This window comes from Macaca nemestrina, chromosome 14 (assembly GCF_043159975.1).
Source record: "Macaca nemestrina isolate mMacNem1 chromosome 14, mMacNem.hap1, whole genome shotgun sequence".
NCBI classification, from domain to species: Eukaryota; Metazoa; Chordata; class Mammalia; order Primates; family Cercopithecidae; genus Macaca; species Macaca nemestrina.
Genome location: NC_092138.1, coordinates 66173213 through 66192277, shown reverse-complemented (window position 1 = coordinate 66192277; position 19065 = coordinate 66173213). Strand labels below are relative to the sequence as shown.

General features: G+C 49.7%; 1 protein-coding gene across 6 annotated transcripts in view; it reads left to right on the top strand.

The window, feature by feature from the left end:
* LOC105497299 (paired box 5) overlaps window positions 1-3387 on the top strand; it is a 195774-nt gene extending 192387 nt beyond the window's left edge. For 5 of the 6 annotated variants that reach the window (XM_071078015.1, XM_071078013.1, XM_071078017.1 and 2 more), the window contains one exon: window positions 44-3387. In XM_071078015.1, the coding sequence (XP_070934116.1) occupies window positions 44-120 (77 nt within the window). In that variant the 3' untranslated portion in view covers window positions 121-3387. The remainder of the gene's footprint in view (window positions 1-43) is intronic. The other variant, XR_011612705.1, reaches the window with a different exon arrangement.
* The last annotated feature ends 15678 nt before the right edge of the window (window positions 3388-19065 follow it).

Sequence of the window (19065 nt, the reverse complement as noted above, 5' to 3'; positions counted from 1 at the left end):
GGACCCCAGATCTGACCTCAGTGCTCTCTCCCGTCTCTTCCAGGGTCCCCCTACTATTATAGCGCTGCCGCCCGAGGAGCCGCCCCCCCTGCAGCCGCCACTGCCTATGACCGTCACTGACCCTTGGAGCCGGGCGGGCACCAAACACTGATGGCACATATCATTGAGGGTGACAGCTGCCCAGCCCTCCTGAAGATAGCCAGATGAGCCCATGAGACCATCCCCCAGCATCCCCCACTTGCCTGAAGTTCCCCTCCTCCCCTCTTCTTCCAGGGACTCTGGGGCCCTATGGTGGGGCCGTTGGACTTCTGGACGCTTGTCCATTTCTAAAAGCCAATCTATGAGCTTCTCCCGATGGCCACTGGGTCTCTGCAAACAAACAGATTGTTCTGCAAATAACCGCAGCCCCAGCCTAGCCTGCCAGTCCCCCAGCTCTCTATCCATCCATCGTAACCACCCCAGCCTGGGAAGAAGAGCTTGCTTTTGTTGCTTCAGCAGCACCCATGTAAATACCTTCTTGCTTTTCTGTGGGCCCGAAGGTCCGACTGAGAAGACTGCTCCACCCACGATGCATCTTGCACTCTTGGTGCGTCGCCGGACATCTTAGACCTGTGGCAGAGCATCCTCTCTGCCCTGGGTGACCCTCGCAGGTGGGCTCGGAGCTGTCCTCAAGACTGAGGATGCCGCCCTTGGGTCCCAGCCTCCTGCTCATCCCTCCTTCTTTAGTATCTTCACGAGGAGTCTTACTGGGCTGGTTGTGCTGCAGGCTCCCCCGAGGCTTCTCTCCAAGAGGAGCACACTTTGGGGAGATGTCCTGGCTTCCTGCCTCCATTTCTCTGGGACTGATGCAGTACGAGCAGCTCTTTTCCAGATCAAAGAACTCAAAGAAAACTGTCTGGGAGATTCCTCAGCTACTGTTCTGAAGCAGAATGGCATCCGAGGTATTGATTACATTGTGGACTTTGAATGTGAGGGCTGGATGGGATGCAGGAGATCATCTGATCCCAGCCAAGGAGAGGCCTGAGGCTCTCCCTACTCCCTCAGCCCCTGGAACTGTGTTTTCTGAGGCATGCCCAGGTTCAGGTCACTTTGGACACCTGTCACGGACACTTCACCCACCCTCCAGGACCCCAGCAAGTGGATTCTGGGCAAGCCTGTTCCAGTGATGTAGACAATAATTAACACAGAGGACTTTCCCCCACACCCAGATCACAAACAGCCTACAGCCAGAACTTCTGAGCATGCTTTCGGGGCAGACCCTCCCCGCCTTTGTGGAGCTTAGCAGGCAGCTGGGCGTGGAGGTGCTGGGGCTGGGGCAGATGGCTAATTTCGCACAATGCATGCCCACCTGTTGATCTAAGGGGCCACGATGGTCAGGGCCATGGCCAAGGGCCACAGGAACTTGGAGAGGGAGCTTGGAGAACTCACTGTGGGGTAGGGTGGTCAGAGGAAGCCAGCCGGGAAGATCTGGGGGACAGAGGAAGGCCTCCTGGAGGAGGGGCAGGAAAACACTGAGGAGTTGCTGTGTGACCTGGGAGTGATTTTTGACATGGGGGTGCCAGGTGCCACTATCTCTTTACCTGGGGCAAAGAGATAGTTCCTTGCATAGTCTCTCTTGTCAACTCAGAATAGCCAGGTAGAGCCCTTATCCAAACCTGGGCTGAATGACAGTGATAAGAGAGGGATTGGTCTTCTTAGGTGACAGTGTCCCCCATATCTGTATGTCACCAGGATGGCAGAGAGCCTGAGGAGAGAGAGGCTGGACTTGGGATCAGCAGGCCAGGCAGGTCTTGTCCTGGTCCTGGCCACGTGTCTTGGCTGTGGGACCTCCGACAAAACCCTGCACCTCTTTGAGCCTTGGCTGCCTCGGTGCAGCAGGGTCACCTGTAGGGCCACCCTACAGCTCTTTCCTTCCCCTCCTCTCTCCAGGGAGCTGGGCTGTGACAGGATCATTTGGAGCAGGCCCTCCACTTCCAAGCAAGCAGATGGGGGTGGGCCCGAGGCCCGCTAATATTTGGACCAAGTGGGAAACAAGAACACCTGGTGGGCGGGAATCAGAAGGGTCTGGAAAAAGACCTAGCCTAACTTCCCTTGTGGGAAACCGAGGCCCAGCTTGGGGAAGGCCGGGACCATGCAGGGAGACAAAGCAGACTTCCTCTGGCCCCCACTAAGTATTTTGTTCCCTAAATCTCCCACAGGGTGGTGGAACAGAAGAGAAAACTAAGGCTCAGCAAGGTGGAGTCCTCAAGCAGTGACTGGCAGGGGTGGGGCTGGGACTCGGGCTCCTGACCCCCAACCCATGGTGTTCCCTGTCACCCTGGTCTATCCACAACTCCTATTCCTGAGGAGAGTTGACAGTAAGAACAGTGAGAGATGGTTCTGGGCCCCAGGCCCTAGACACTCAGTCTGTAAGAACTGCCAAGGAAGCCTGGTCACCTAGGCCAGGGATGGAGCCCAGCGAGCTCACAGCAGGCACACCCACCCCCGCCCCTGCCCAGAACCTGCGGGGCAAAGAAGGCAGGTAGCTGGGGCCAAAGCCCGCCTCCAGGAGCCAGGGTGGGCTGGCCGCAGCCTCCACCTGTCAGGTAAGGTAGGAGAAGGTATGTTATCTGACACCTCTCTCCCTGCCTCCCTCCATTTAGCAGGAAGTGGTGGGGTCAGGGGTCTTCAGTATAGGCTTCTTGAGCCTCTGCCCCCTGTCACCCTTCTCTTGGAATGATGTGTACCCACATCTTTGGATCCTGCCGTCCTTGTGGTTCCAGGCTGTTGGGAGGAGGTCAGCCTCCCCTGAGCCAGCTGCCTGAGGCATGCAGCATCCTTCCTCGGCAAAGCCCACCTGGCCCACAGCGGCCCTCTCTCCCCATCCTGTTCCTCTTCTTGCCCTGTAATGTGCTCCCCCCCTATGTTTTCTCTCTCACCTGAGGCTTTGCTGGTCCTCAGATTGGTTTTGTATTTGTGAGACAACCACTTGATTCCTGGGCTGCCAGGCAGAAGCACAAGCGCACACGGATGCACACGGATGTTCTCACACACACACACACGCCCGCTCTCACCAATTCACAGCGCCCTCGCAGTCCGGCGGAGCTGCCCAGGAGCTTGGTGAGGATGGCTCCAAAGGACACAAGCCGTTGAGGAGATGCCAGAGAATTCTGAATGGAAAACACAAGTCCGGGGCCTCACCAGCATCGTGGCAGAAGGCCTGGGGCATTTCTCCATGGGCCTTCTGCCCTGTGTTCCCGCTCTGACTTTTGGAAAAGGACATTGTGGATTTTATGAAAATTTTCATATCATTAGTCTAGCACCAACCTAGAAAAATTTGATGATATATCAAACCCAACATCCCTTTCCCAAGGCACCTTCGTTGAGGCTAGCCCTTCCATAACTGACATTGTACGGTGCTTTGCAATCCTTGACCACACTGTGGGGCAACGAGCATGATGCCCACTTTATAGACAGGGAAATTGACATTTGGGGCTCACATGGCAAGATAGAGGCAAAGTAAATTCTCAGATCTCCAGGCCCCATTCTCTCTCCACCGAGTTGTGCTCCTGCACAGGAGTGTATGTCTTTAGACACTCCCCCACCCCCATTCCCTAGAAATCCCCCAGACTCACAATAAGGCAAGAAAGAACAGGGACCCAGAGGCTGGCCTGACCTAGGGGCCTGGAGGTTGGTGGCTTTGTTTCCTATGAACATTGAAACCTGCAGAGTCTTTGACCAAATCAACAACAGCACTTCTGAGGTTTCATCCAGACTGTTTCCCAGCGGTCCCTGAGGCTCAGAAGGTATCGGAGCCAATTCAAGGCCACACCATAATCCCTGACCAGGCCTGGACATGGGTCCAGCCCTGACTGCAGGGGTCCAGGTGCCAGGGTCATGTGCTGTCCCCTACTTCCCTTTCTTTGCCTTCCCACTTTGGAACAAGCTCCAGGCCTGGCTGTGACAGTATGCAGGAGTGCCCAAGCCAGGGCCACCAGAATGTCCACAGCCCCTGGAAACACAGATCACAATTTCAAGTCCCCTGAATGAACTGCTTCCTGGGTGAATTGGGTGGTGTAACCTTGCCACTCGGGCAGGGCACCAGACAGTATGGTGCAGTGGTGCCTGAGATGCCCAGAAGTGTGCCTGCCCCCGAGTGGCATTCAAGTATGAAAACGTGTAAAATGTTCTGTCGGCCTAAAGAAAAATGTCAATGGGCCAAATCTGACGCACTGGTCACCAGCCTGTGAGCCCCAATGCCTGTCAATTGCCCCCTTTCTTATTCACCTCCTGTCCTTTGTTGTAGATTTGGAGGAGATGGGAGCCCAGAGAGGTGAGAGATGTGCTTCAGGGTGTCCAGCAAGGCAGGGGCAGAAACGGGCACGCCCAGAGCCTGCCACTCTCCCACGCCTCATCTTGGGCTCTTGCAAACCTTGCGCTTTGAAGGTAGAATTAGGTAGAAGGTCAGAGGCACTGGGGATGGGAATGGGGAGCTGCTGAGTTTTCAGGGGAGGTCAGTGCTGCTTGGGCGCCTTTCACATGTTCAGGGAAGAGACTCACATGTGGCCACAGGGCACAGAGGGGTGAAATCCATTCACCAGAAGTCACACCCCAGAACGACTGTCCAGCCTTGGCAGCCAGTGGCTCCAGCCACCCCTCCTCATGACATTCAGCCAGAATTGAGCTCCAAGCCAGGGAAGCAAATCTTAAAAACCAACCAAGCACCCTGACACAGCCCTAGGAACACAATGAGTCTGAGATACAGCTTCCTGGGAGGGTGGAAACCAGCTTCTGCCCCTAGCCAGGCCAGGCCCAGGCAGGCATGGGTGGATCCCACAGGGCGCCAAGCTAGACCAGCTCCACGGTGGCCCCACTACGAGGCCAGTTCTGCAGGCTTGGCCTTGTCACCCATTGAGAGGCTGCTCTGATGGTTCCCAGCCACACACCAGCTCTCCTGGGGAAGCTATTTCTTTCGTTCTTTTGGCCTCGGAGAGATCCGAGGCAAGTACATTTCTTAAAAGGTAATAAAATGCATTATTGGAAAGTTGGACAGTCAGGCCATGACTCCTAGCCCACAGCGTGCCCCACCTCCCAGCAGCCCCTTCAGTCCCTTGCCCCTGTTGTCCCCTGTTGCCCCAAACCTCAGGGTTCCCTCTTGCATATTCATGGGGGAACCACAGTGCTGATGTGTACTTCCCCACTGTCAGCTCTGCTGCACCTTGTGTGGCGCCAGGTCCCGACGGGCCTCACAGAGGCCAGGCCGTGAGCCCCTTGCCTGTCTGCTCCCCTGATGAGGCAACAGCTTCTCTGAAATGAGCTGCCGCCCAGGAGCAGGCAGGCACCAGTCTGTCTTTCCTTTTCTGGTAATTCCTCAGCACTGAGGCTCCATTCTTGGGCACCCCAGGATTGAAGGGGACCTCAGAATCATGTCACTGCCATTCTAGAGTTTCAATCCAAGGGGTCCCCTTTAGCTCATCTCCAAGACGGGTAAATGCAGCCACCATTCAGAAAGCCCAGAAATTCTTCTTCCCACATCTTAGACCCCTGAGCAACACAGGGAGAAAATGCATCTGCTTACCTGTTAATATCTACTGATGGACAATCAGCGAAGCCTCAAAGGAGTCGTCTCAGGTAGGGTACTTGGCCTGTGGCAGGAGAGACAGAGGCACAAACCCACCCACCCATCAGCTTCGGGTGGCTGATCGGGGCCCAGGGAGAGAAGCAGGTAAAACAGCAGGGTGGGGGTGACTTGGCAGTCGTGCACCCCTCCCCTACTCTGAGGCCTGCAGGAGGAAGTCACGCCAGGAGGAGGCCACACCAGCCTCACCTGCCTTGACCCCCACCCCCTGCCCTACGACCCTGTGGCTATGGCTGCTGGTCGCTCGTGTCCCCAAAATCACCATGCCTGTGGCCATATCCCTCATCTTCTCCAAAAACATCATTAAGAACAAGTGATTTTGGATGATGGATTTTTGATTTACAAATGGTGCATTTCTCTTGGAGTGGAACAGAGAGGAAACCATTTAATGGCGCCCTTCTTTTCAAGCATGAATACATTTTAATGAAACTATTTTATTGTATTTGAGGAAATGGAGAGTTGAACATTCCAACCAATCAATAGCCAATTAATTGCTATAAAGCTAAAAAGAAAATAAATAAATCCTGAGTCTATTTTAAACACTGCAAAAAGTTCAAAGCCTCAGAATCTGGCCTTCCCCCCTGTAATGTGCACGAGCACGTAAATACACACACACACACACACACACACACACACTCCCCTACACCTCAGACATACTCGAAACTCAAACAGCACTGAGTCTCCCCGTGCCAATTCTTGCCTGCTCTCCTCGACTTTGGTCAGAGAAGGTGAGCAGACCCGGCAGCAGCCTGTCCTGGGGCTCAGGAAGAGGCAGGCCCATCCCCTGGCCCCCAAACCCCCAGCACAGCAGAGGGTGGCAGGCAGTGAGGGCCTGGTGTTACCTGGGCCCCACTTCTCAGCCCCAGCTACTGGGCCTCCAAGGTTGGGGTGAGGATGGAGTTTTGGCTCTGGGTTTGCCCTGACTCCTGCTGGAAGACGCTGCCCTGGTTTTTCACCCTCTAGTGGCCTTGGACATTGCGTATTTGTAGAAATACAGATTACATTGCAAATGGAAACCTTTGCCAGGAAAACACATGGATTTTGCTTTTTATTCTTTGAGACATTTGACTTTGTCCTAGGGACTGACCTTTCAGCATCAAAGAAATACATATCTACTGTCTCCGCCAAAGTTTGTGATGCCTGCATAGACGCTTACTTGTAAAAAAAAAAAAAAAAAAAAAAAAAAGTACAAAAAAACCCAACAAAAACCACAATTGAATTGCCTTTGAAAGTGGGAGATGATCTGTCTCCAACGGATTGAAAAAAAAAATGCTTCTTAAAAAATGTGTATGTTTTGTATTCTTTTTTTCTAGTAGAAAATAACTGACTTGAAATATTGGTGGTTTTTTTCTTAGTGATGTGTGTTGCTTTTGTGTGTAATAATATTTGAATGTAATTACAGCAGTGCCAATTTGCCAAAGATGTTGGACATATTTTTCTTTTTTGGGGAGGAGGGCAGGGCTAGGGGTGGGACTTGGGAGAAAACAGGGGTGGGGTTTTGGTTTAATTTTTTTTTACTTTTTTTTCTTGTCAAACCTGAGATTTGTGGCTTCCTTTTAAGTTAAATGGTTGACTGCAACACCTTTATTTTAGATTAGTTGGAGAAACATGCAATAAGATTGGCGTAGTTTCAATATCTGTGTGTCTTTTCATGAGTGGCTGTTACTTGTGAAGAATTGATTTTATGTAACCTTTATGTGAGATAATTATTTGTAAATATTTGCCATAATTTTATTGGTTCCTAAAATAAAAGTAATTTTTTAAGTTCAGAGAAAGAATTTGATCTTGTTTGTTTTTACTAGTTTGAGGATGATCTTTGACAACTTTGACTGTCCCCTAAGGGGTTGTGGGGCGTTTGATGGCTGTCCTGATTCAACTAGGGTCAAAACAAATCCATGCATGAAGAATGATGTGTTACAGAATTGGGCTCTGCTCTGGGCAGGGACAGCAGGCACTGAATCCACCCTTGAATGTCCCCAGGTTTGGCAGATGGAGTCATGGGTGAGCCTCCACTCTGGATTTGACTCCTAACTTATTAAATGTCAACCTCTTCAGTTCCCAAATGGCCAGTAATTCCTACCTCATTCATTCATTCAGCACATAGTGATTGAGCATCTGTTCTGTCCTCAGCACTGGGGACACGGAAGTGAACAGGGCCAACAAGGACTCTGCTACCAGTGGCACAATCATAGCTCACTGCAGCCTTGAACTCATGGGTTCAAGCCACCCTCTTGCCTCAGCCTCTCAAGTAGCTAGGACTACAGGCGTTCACCAGCAAGCCCAGCTAGTTTTTTAAATAATTTTCTCCCTACTTACAAACTAACATATTATCAGCTAATTTTTAAAAACTTTTTGTAGAAACAGGGTCTCACTATGTTGCCCAGGCTGATTTCAAACTCCTGGCCTTAAGCCTTCCTCCTGCATCAGCACCCACAAAGTGCTGGAATTACAGGCATGAGCCACCACCCCCATCCCATACGTGCTTTTCACTTTGATCCTGTCGAGCCTCCTGGAACCCAAAGTGCCTGGATCCAGACAGAACTTAGAAGCCATTCATACCAGGAGACCTCGCCTTTGGGCCCCAAAGCCATAGGCCATATCCAGTCAGACCTCAGAGAGCAAGAGTCCACAATCCTTCTGTGCTGTCCTTAAGCCTTTGCAACTGAGCATTTCAGGTGCAAAGGAGCCCAGAGGTGGCTTTTCATCAGGGGGTAGGGCAGCTGCAGACCTGAGCCCTGCCCCTGCTGGGCGATGTCAGTGTGCAAGGGCAGGCGGGGACCACTGCGCCCGCTGGCACAGTGTGTGCAACTCAGTAATTGCCAGAGATGGAGTGGGCGAGTGACCGCGTGGGGGCTGTGGACAGCAGCTCATTCATATTTAATAAAGCAGCTGCACGGCCTCCATTCATTTCTGCAATGGATGGTGGCGAAGGTGATTCCTGAGGGAGAGAGAGTGAGCCATGGCAGAGTGCCGGCCTGGCTCCTCCCTTCTCAATGCTCCTGACTTACAGCACAGACTTCAAAGAGAAGTAGGCGTGTTTCTTAACTGAAATCGGACCCCAAACCTATGAACTGGTGAGGCAGGGCAGGCGCTTGGTTTCCTGACACTGTGGCTCTTGTCCCTGGTGTTCTGGGGACAGAAGCCTCAGGCCTGCCCTCCCGAGAAACAGGGCACCAGTCTCTGCTGTAAGCAGGGCATGTGCAGCCCCCACATGACAGCAGAATGGAGGCAGTGGGCAAGGCCTTCAGGTATGGAGGTGGAAGTACCAACCCTGACAGCCGTAGGCAGCCTCCAGCAGCCCTTCCGCACTCAGGGACAGTGAAAGAGGAGCAGAGAGAGAAGGCTGGGATCTGCCCTGGGAGGTGTTCCTCGAACTCCCCTGGGAGCCAGGCCCCATTCTGGGTGCTGGGGACAGAAGAAACCCCTGGGGGAGTGAGACTGCTGCAGGGCAAAAAGATCAAACCTCCCACAAGCCACGCCTGAGAGTCTCAGCTCCAGGTTTTGACGGTCAGTTTGCTGATGTAAGCAGTCTCTTAACTTCTAGAAGCCTTGATTTCTTCATCTGTGTAATGGGTGAAAACCTGATAACGTTTACCTCAAGGGTGTTATGAGAAACAAGTGTTACGCATTGTGTGCAAGTTTTTCCAATTGACAAACGGGAGTTTTGCCAGGATGTCTCCTCCACTGTAAGGAAGTCAACATTTTCCCCAAGGTCAAACTCTAGTCAGAACCTCCTCTGTGCTGGGTGCAGGAGGAGGGTAGAACACAGAAATGAACCAAACAGGAGCCTGCTGTCTGGGGGCAGGTGATGTGTGTATTTTAATTCTAGGCATCACGTGGCCAGTATCACCTACAGCTGGAGCAGGCGGGGAGGTGTGGTCTCGGGAGGGGTGCCATTCAGTTGTGGGAGGGGTAGTCAGAGGAGGCTTCCTGGAAGAGATGGCTTTTGAGCTGAGCTGTGAAGGGTGGGCAGAATTTCAACAGGAAATTTTAGAGAGGGCAGGAAGGGAAGGCATTCCAGGCACAGGTAACAGTGTGAACAAAGCCCCACAGGTGGGAAAATGAGTGTGCTGGGAGGAGATACTGAACCATTTACCTCTGAGTTAACCAGGCACTGTGGCCTTTTTCCCAAGCCTACCTTCTGTGGGTGACACCAGATCAAAGGTAAGGGGTAGCCTGGGTTCAGGATCAAAGGTGAGGGCTAGCCTGGGCTCATGTCATCTCCTAGCAGATGGGTTGCTCAAGGAGGAGAGGAGGTAGCAAATGCGAGCAGAGCCTGACGTCCTCCTTAGGAGGCAGCGAAAGGGAGCGTGTTTCAGATGGGGGTGGGAGCAGATGGATTTCCAGCCCCTCAGATCCCATAGCTGCGGAGCCTCTTGGCCTGCTGTGTGGTGCTATGGGGAAGGGGACCCTTCTGGTGGACTGAGCACTGCTGTGGCCTCCTCAGCACACTGCCTCAATAGCTGTCTCTGGGAGGGACGCCTGGCCTGCAAAGCCCCGCAAGAGGAGGCCATCACTGGGAGGCCCGCTCTGCCGCAGACACAGATGTTATGACTTTAGACCACTGGGGCCATTAGCACCCCAAGTGATCTTAGTGATTTATTTGATTTATCTACATGTCTTGATTTTTCTTTAATGCACATGCGTTACACACGATTTGAAGATCACTTTTAAAAGCTGGCGTTGCTCTCCTTGCTTGGTCTTCCCAGCAGATAGTGATGGGGGCCTCTGCAAACTCCACTACAGACCAGCTCTGAGGACATTTAGCAAAGAACCTGCCTATGTGAGTCTGCCAGGGTGCATAGCACAGGAACACACACTGGGTGGCCGAAACAACAATTTATTTTCTCGAAATTCTGGGGCTAGAAGTTCAAGATGAAGGTGTCAGGCAGGGTTGGTTACTTCTCAGCCTTCCCTCTGTGTCTTCACACCCTCTTCCTTCCGAATGTTCCTGTGCCTAATCTCTTCTTACACAGGCATCAGTCGCCCTGGATTAGGGCCCACCCTAAAGACCTCATTTTAACTTCATTACCTCTCAAAGACCCAGTCTCCAAATGCAGTCACATTCTAAGATACTGAGAGTTAGGACTTCAACATATAAATGTGGGGGTGACACAATTTAGTCCATAACGCCAACTGAGAAGTAAGAGACCCCCAGATCCCGAAAGCAATCCCAGTTGGGATCTGCTCTTCGCCCATCAATCCTACCTCTGCCCGTGCTATGTCGCCGCTACCCGGAGACATCTGCCCCTGTTTGTCCAGAGCCAGAGGCTTCTGCCCCTCAGATCTGAACTCCCAAATGTGGCCCCCAGGAAGACCCTTACCTCACACTTTCCATCCAGAGAAATTCCTAGTGGAGCCAAAGTTTCTTTAAAAAGTTTTAAATAAAATGAATGGGGTTATAGATGAATATATTTCAAACTTCTATATGAAATATGACTTTATAGGCTTAAAAAGATGGAAAAGTCTCAAAGGACAAGATTAAAATATTTAATCTTGTGATTTGCTTTTTTTGGTTTTATGTATCCAAAAACATTTAACAAAATACAAAGATGAAGTTGGAAAAACAAACCTAAGAAATATGAAAAGGTATAATGCATTTAATACATGACAAATGTGCATACAATTTTATAAAAAATCCTACCACCCTCAGTAGAGACATGGGTAAAGTTATCCACAGGACACTCGTGAATGAACACAATGTTCAATCCAACAGTGAAAACACAATTCGACTTCACAAAAATCATTTTTTAAAAATACCTAATGCTGGCAAGAGTGAGAAGAAGTGAATACCCCTCTATCCGGCCACTGAGCTCTTACAATATGAGGCCAAGGCTGCTGTTACTGTCTAACCCCAGCTGGATAGGGTGGCTCATGCCTGTGATCCCAGCTACTCAGGAGGCTAAGGTGAGTGGATTGCTTGAGACCAGGAGTTTCAGATCAGTCAGGGCAACATAGCAAGACCCTATCTCTAAAACAAACAAACAAACAAATCTCTAGGCCTAGGTGCTGGCCCCAGGGTACCTGGAGGTGCTGGGACTTGAAAGGGTTGGAGTGGGGATCCTACAGGGGGCCTGACCACCCCCAGTGCTGTGTTTTTTTCCTGGGGCTGGCTGCCTACAGTCACAGGATGACATTTACAGCCCAGGTCAGGTAGGAAACATGGCGTTTCAAGCCCAGGGGTGTCATCTGGAAGGGCATGCAAGCAGCAGAGGTTCCCACATTATCCACAAACATGTGTAAATATCGCGACGGTGCATAATGCAACCAAGAAAATCACTTCCCGTTGTTTCCCCTTCAGTGATATTTTCTGCTTGGCTGAGTTTGCTTAGCACACTGGAAAGGCCAACTCATCAGTTCTTGTTGTTAATCAAGAGCAGTAATTGTCCGAGTTCAAAGCCTCCTGACTTAGACTCTGCTGAATAGGATAACAAGTTTCAAAAATGCTAAGTAGTAGTTTCTATAAATGGGCTTTTTTAATAGGGAAGGCCCCTGAAGAGGGTTTGGAAAGAAAACCTTTCTGTGAAGTGGAATTAAAACATTGTGCAGACTTTATAGAGCATGGCAAATAAACTCCTAAAACTCCTAGAAGCTCTTAAAGCATGGACAATGTGGATGCAGACTCATTTTCTCATTCACAGTGCAAACTTGTATATTGGTTAAGGCAATATCAACTGATGTAAGAAACATATCCCATAACTTCAATGTCTTAACACAGTAAAAATCCATTTCTCACTCACATGTCAGCCTTGTGAGACCCCAGGGAGAGGACCCACATAAGTCATACCCCATGTTAAATGTAGCATTTCTGGTAGGCAGGCAGCCTTCCACAAAGTGACTCAGGGATCCAGCCTCCTCTCTTGTTTTAACTCTGCTGTCTTCAACCTTATGGCTTCCAAGTTTACCTTGTTTGTCTGCATCAGGCCTGCAAAAAAGGAGAGCACGGAGGATCAGCCACTGGGTAGTGTTCATGGGCAGGGATGAAGTGGTAGACATCATTTCCATTCACATTCTAGTGTCCAGAACCCAGTCCTGTGGCCCTACCCAACTGCAAGGAGGCTGAGAAATGCAGTCTAGTTCTGTGCTGAGGAAGAAGAGGACATGGGTCTGTGGGACAGCTAGCCAAGCAGTATTTTCATGACGCTCATGAATTCAAGAATTTCAACCCCAGCTTTGCTCAGTTCCTTTCTACCAACTCTGGGGCAGTGGAAGGCAAAATAAGCTGATGAAAAGAATGGCATGTGTGTGTCTGGCCCAGCTCAGCCCCCTGCTCCTCACCTTTGTCCTGCTCTCGCGTGAACTCACGCTGAACCCAGGCTTGGAGAACAAGCACATTCCTGGCCTGGAAGAACTGAAGGGAGTCCCAGGGCTTGTCATCAGCAGTCCTGTTCTTGGTCTACTCTGATCTTCTGCCTTGCTTCTAAACATAGGACTATTTGGGTTGAGTTGTGAGCAAGAATGTCAATGAGCATTTACTGAGCACCAACTATAACAATCTACCGGGCAATGATGCTTAGTGAAATTTTCCCCATTGTCCCGGAATTGCACAGCCAAGGCCAAAGCTAAAAACTGAAATTTCGTGGAGCCTCTAATAGTTGGTCCAGTCACCTCCTGCAGTGTGGGGAGGTGACAATTCAGAGAATGAACTTGACCACTCAATAACACCTTCTACTCACCCCACCACCACCATCACCACACACGTAAAGACTGAGAGAGGAAGAGACAGTCAGCTTGAGGAAGATGCAAACTGACCATCTTCCTCTGCTTGGCCAACAGATTTAGTGACCTGCCCTTACATTTCCTGAAACAGGGGAAAGGAGAATGGGTAAAGATATGCATGTGCCTTGTGAGCTGTGGGATGCCATTGATGAGAGCCACCCTCCCCCTGCCTAGCGGGAACCCCACCCCAAAAGCCTCTTCCTGGACCGGGAACATCTGGAAGCTGCGCAGTGGATGGTCTTTGATGAGGGTTGGGAGAAGGAACAGAGCCATGTCTCCCACCATCCAGGACCCGCCTGCAGGGGCCAAAGAGGGAGGCACATGGGATTACCAAATGAGAATAAAGACAACACATCCTGCAGATGCCATGGAAGCCCCCAATCAGCTGAGTTTAAGCTAATCAAGAGGGAAACGGTCCTGAGTGGGCCTGACCTCATCAGGCGATCTCTTTAAAAGAAGGTCCAGTAGTCAGAGACACAGATGCCCTCCCTTTGGCCTTGAAGAAGCAGAGGGTCCGGCTGTGGAGAGGACCCCACAGCAGGGATTTGCGGGCAGCCCCCTAGGAGTTGAGGGCTTTGGCTGTCTAACAGCAAGGACCCAAGTTCTGTCAACACCCAGGGAATGTGGAAGAGGACCCCAGCCTTAAGTGAGATGACAGCCCTGTGAGACCCCAGGGAGAGGACCCAGATAAGTCACATCCCAACCCCTACCCCACAGAAACTGAAATAATCAATGCATGTTGTCTTAAGCCACCCGGTTTCTAGTAACTTGTTATGGAGCAGCAGAAAACCAATGCAGTTTCTCCACAGGCTGCCAGAGCCACAGCAAGGGCCCGTCGGCCCCGGGTGATGGCAGAGAACTCTGACTTCGGATTATGTTTGAGACTGAAATTTCAAAAAGAACAGGACAGAACGTTAAATACCAAAACGAAACTGTTCTAATAACTGAAAGTTATTCAAAAGTTCTGGAATCTGACCAAGAAGTCAATAAAGGTGCCATCACCCTACCAGAAATGCGAGAAGGAGGAGAGTGCCATGTAGCACAGCTGGAGGGGGTGGTGGAAATTAACTCATGTCATATTTACACTCCAAAGAATTATGACCCCTTTATAAATGGATTTCATACGCAGGATCTCACTTACTCCTTACAATAACACTATGAGGTGCTGACAATTATTACGATCCTCACTTTTATGGATGGAGAGACTCAGGCTGAAAAGGCCAGCTATCTCACCCCCGGTCACACAGCTGGTAAGCCGTGGCCAAGACTTGAAGCCAGGCCGTGTGTGACCCTAGGTGGAGGGAGCCCAAGAGTCACTGCTGCCCATTCAGCCCACGAACTCCCAGCACCTGGGCCTCGGTGGAGATGGGAGGGCATTTTCTTACCCTTCACAAGAAAGCCACTGGCTGGTGTCACCTCCAGGCAGAGTCTCCAGGGCCCTTCTCCTACCGCGTCTCACCTCAGCAGCTCTGATGAGGCTGGAAGTCAAATCCAGGAAAAACTAAAATTCCAGTAAAAATCACGGATCAGCTGGAATGACTTGGAACTGCTGTCAGCATCTGCATTTTAGAATGAATTGCTGGCTGTCTTCTCCTTCTTTCGGCCAGTAAACACTCCTGGATCTCTGCTCTGTGCCAGGGTCTCGGCTAGGCACAGGGACCCCAGGGACAAAGAGGAACAGGTATGGTCCCTGCCCCCAGGGAGTGCCCCATGTGGTGGGGTGGGGGAGCACATCCATAGCCGTACAGCAGATCTGTGAGTCTATGAGCAGTATCTTAGGAGGTAGACACTGTGGGTCTGGCGGGAATGACAGACTCTAGTGGACCACACAGGAACAGGGTGTGTCGCCGGTAACCAGCACCTTTCCAGAGCAGGTGGATGTGCTCTCACCACAGTCCTGCAAGGAGTGTCTGTATGTTCCCCAGATGAGGAAATGGGTTCAGATCAAGCTGTCTGGGAAGGAGGTGAGCACCCCGTCACTGAGAAGCCCAAGCCAGAGCTAGATGTCCACTTGGCAACACCAGAAAGTCTCTTCTGATAGAGACTGGACTGGGGGCCTCTATGTGTACAATGGGTTTTCGTTTTGGTGTTAAATGTTGGTGTTTTTAAAAAAAGATCACACGCACAGTTAAAAAATTCAAACATGGGCTGGGTGCGGTGGCTCATGCCTGTAATCCCAGCACTTTGGGAGGCCAGGGCGGGTAGATCACAAAGTCAGGAGTTCGAGACCAGCCTGGCCAATGTAGTGAAACCTCATCTCTACTAAAAAAAAAAAAAATAGCCAGGTGTGGTGGTGGGCGCCTGTAATCCCAGCTACTCGGGAGGTTGACGCAGGAGAATCGCTTGAACCCAGGAGGTGGAGGTTGCAGTGAGCCAAGATCGTACCATTGCACTCCAGCCTGGGCAACAGTGTGAGACTCTGTCTCAAAAAAAACAGAAAAAAAAAATTCGAACAGAACAAAAAAAGTAGGCAGTGGGTCTCACTTCCACTCCAACCCTGAGGCTCCCAGGTCTCCTTCCTATGACTCTAGTCTCTGTGTATTCTTCCAGAGATAATTTATGTATATGTTATATATGCATATATGTAGAGAGATATATTGTGGGTATGTGTGTATATACACATATCTCTTTATTTAAAATATTCTCAGAGTCTCGTTTCTTTGTAAAATTTCATTTTGAGGAAGTCCAATTTTTTCTTGGCAAAGCTCGAAAGAATAGTATTTTTTTCAAACCCATGTTAAATATTTATTTTACTGCCTCTAGTAGTCAGAATTAGATCAGCTATGAACGACTGAAAAATCCATAACAGCAATGGCTAAGACAAGACAGATTATCTTGTCTCACATTCGAGTCTGGAGGCCAGCAATCCATGGCTGATACAGCAACTCGGCCGAGGAGGCCCATAGGGACCAGGCTCAGTCATCTGTGGCCCTCCTGAGGCTATGCCTCTCAGCCCCAAGGCCTAAGATGGCAGCATCAGGATTCCAGACAGCAGGACAGAGGAGACAAAGGAAAGAGAACCTGCTGGCTCTCGAGTAAGGTTCCAGGAGGCTGGCACCTGGCCCTTCTGCCTGTATGCCATGGACCAGAAGCGAATCCCGAGGCCACATCTGTCAGCAAGGAAGGCTGGGGAAGGTGATCTCTACTCTGAGTGGCCCTGTTTGTCCAGCTACAAATTTTACTATTCCAGGAAAAGGAGAGACTGGATATTGGATTGTGAGTAGCGGTTTCTGTTCTATCTCCATTGCCCAGTTGGTCAGAGTAGAGACACATTTCTTCATTTATTTAACCAATTGTTATCGAATAAATGTTGAATTAAAGGGAGATGACAGAAGGAGGAACTTGTGTAGAGATAATAGAGGACCCAGATGTGCTTCAAAAATTCATAAGGGACCAGCTAAGACCACCAGCCTCCAGCCCTAGAGAGAACTGTTATCACATTGCCTGTTTACTCTCATACCTATATCAGAAGGCCCTCACCCAGGACTCAGTCTTTCCATCTGAGCAATGGGGCCAGAGACATGAGTTTGAACCACATGATTTCCAGCCCTTCCATCTCAAAATCTCAATGAGTGTGTGCTTCTAAATGAATCGTAGTCAAGGGACCAAGCAATCATTAGGAAGCCTGAAAGTCACGGGCGAGAGATCAAAGACACCAAGGGCCCCTTGGAGCTGGCCTTCCCTGTGGTGACCCTCATCCCTCAAAAAGCCATTGGAAGCCCCCAGACACATTATTCTGCTGAGACAAAGAGTTAGGTCTCAGTGAACATAAGCATCCACCCAAAGGCTAGGCAGAAAGTAAAATACAGCAGACTACCTGTCAACAGAAGTTTCCAAAGGGGAACTATTAAAAACGGTAACTTGCGGGTTCCTAAGTTCCAAACTATGGAGGAAGGAGTGTGGCTTCTGCAAAGAGAAGCCTGCCTGCCTGATCCGTGAGTCTTCTTTGCGGAAGAATGATGTCTGAATGAGAATAAGCCAAAAGATGTTATTCTTTAGTCTTCAAATGGCTTTGGAGACATTCCCCAGGAAATCCACTAAAAACATAGCATTTTTCAAGAAGTCTTGGGACATTTCCTCTTGATTAACACACTGGCTTAGGGAAAGAAAAGCCAAAAGTAGGGGAAAATAGACTCTTCTCTGAATAGAAGACAGTAGCATTATCTAATTCTCTAGGGACTAGAATTAACGGGTTTTAATTAATATTTGGTAGTTATCAGGGAGAATTTCTTGTGAGAAAGGAATTAGGCCCATCAGAATTCGGTCAGGCTCTGGAGGAGCTGCCAGGCTACTTGGAGGTCTGAAGTGAATCAGGTGAGCTTCCATGGGGAAAAAGAACTTCAGGCTATGGGCTTGGAGGAGTAGAAGACACAGTTGAGGAGCCACGTGGACATTAAGGTTGCTCAGCAGCTCCCCAGAAGCTGAACCTATGCTTTATCAAGGGACTTTCAAAATAGGGAATATGCCTATGGGATGTTTGGCTAATCACAGCCGTGGGTGTGTGGACACAGTCACAGCAGTACTGAAATGTAGAGACAGGGAGGCAGCTAAACTCTGTGGTCTGGTCCGTGGTTCGGAAGCATCTTTCGGTCCCAGGCCAGCCAGCAGCTGCTTCTCCTTCTGCCAGGACACTAGGGTTTCTATCCAACTTCCCCAGCAATGCTGAGCCTGGCGAGGGTTTTAATTTTCTATCTTGATGAAAAATGTGTGGTTTATACACTGTCGTAGAACAAATAGAATTGGGATTTATGTTTCACAACTTCCATGGTTTGTTTGGGTTTCTTCCATATGTCTTTGACAGTCCTATCACATTTCTGACAGTTACGAATTTTTTTTTCTTTCTGGGAAGTTGGGGAGAGGCAGAGAACATGTTTTTCCCTTTTTCCCACTAAGTCTTGCTTGAAAGTATGTGTGAGCATCATATGGGCCCATGCATGTGCCTCTCTTGTTGAGAGAATACGTGCATGTGCGTGTGCAGGCTGTGGGGTTACATGTTTGTGTAGAGGGCACTGGGCTACAGTGTGCAGACATGGACGTGTTAAATATAGTGCTATGTATTGGATACATGTCTGTGATGTGATGGTGGTGGTGTTTGTGTGTGTGTGTGTGTATGTGTGTGTCTGCAATAGAAAAATCAGCCAATTAGGTGTTATTCTAATTCAGATGTTATCAATGACCGAGTCTTTCTCCTCACAATGTCATGCACGCATGTGTGCAGGGGCTGCCAGCCATTGGGAAGGGTCAACTTGTTCTCCATGCCCCAAATTCCATGTGTTTTCAATTAATTTCGTATGTGTGTTTCCATGTGTGCTGCTTTATTTATGTAGGTGAAGAAAATGTCTCACTCCCAATTATTCATCGAGGCCCATCCCTTCACTCTGTGCGGCAGAGTCCTCCTCACCAAGTGCCGTTAAACACGACATCAATCCCAGTAGATTGACTAATTCCTTTTTCATTATTAGAAGAGATTTACAACGTTGGAGTCAGAGTGTTGGGTGGTTTTGTTTTTTTTTTTTTTTTTTCCACTAGAAAATTCATCTGTATCCTAGAATCAGCTTGTAGCTCAATGTAAATTCAGTGTAGAATTTAGTCAGTTATTAAGTGGATTTAAGTGGCTGAACCCTGGTGTAATCTGACCAGCAATGCATGAAGGAAAGAGTTGGAGGTGTAAAAAATGTCAAATAGCTTTCTCAGATGCATTGAACTATTAATAAAGATAAAACGATCTT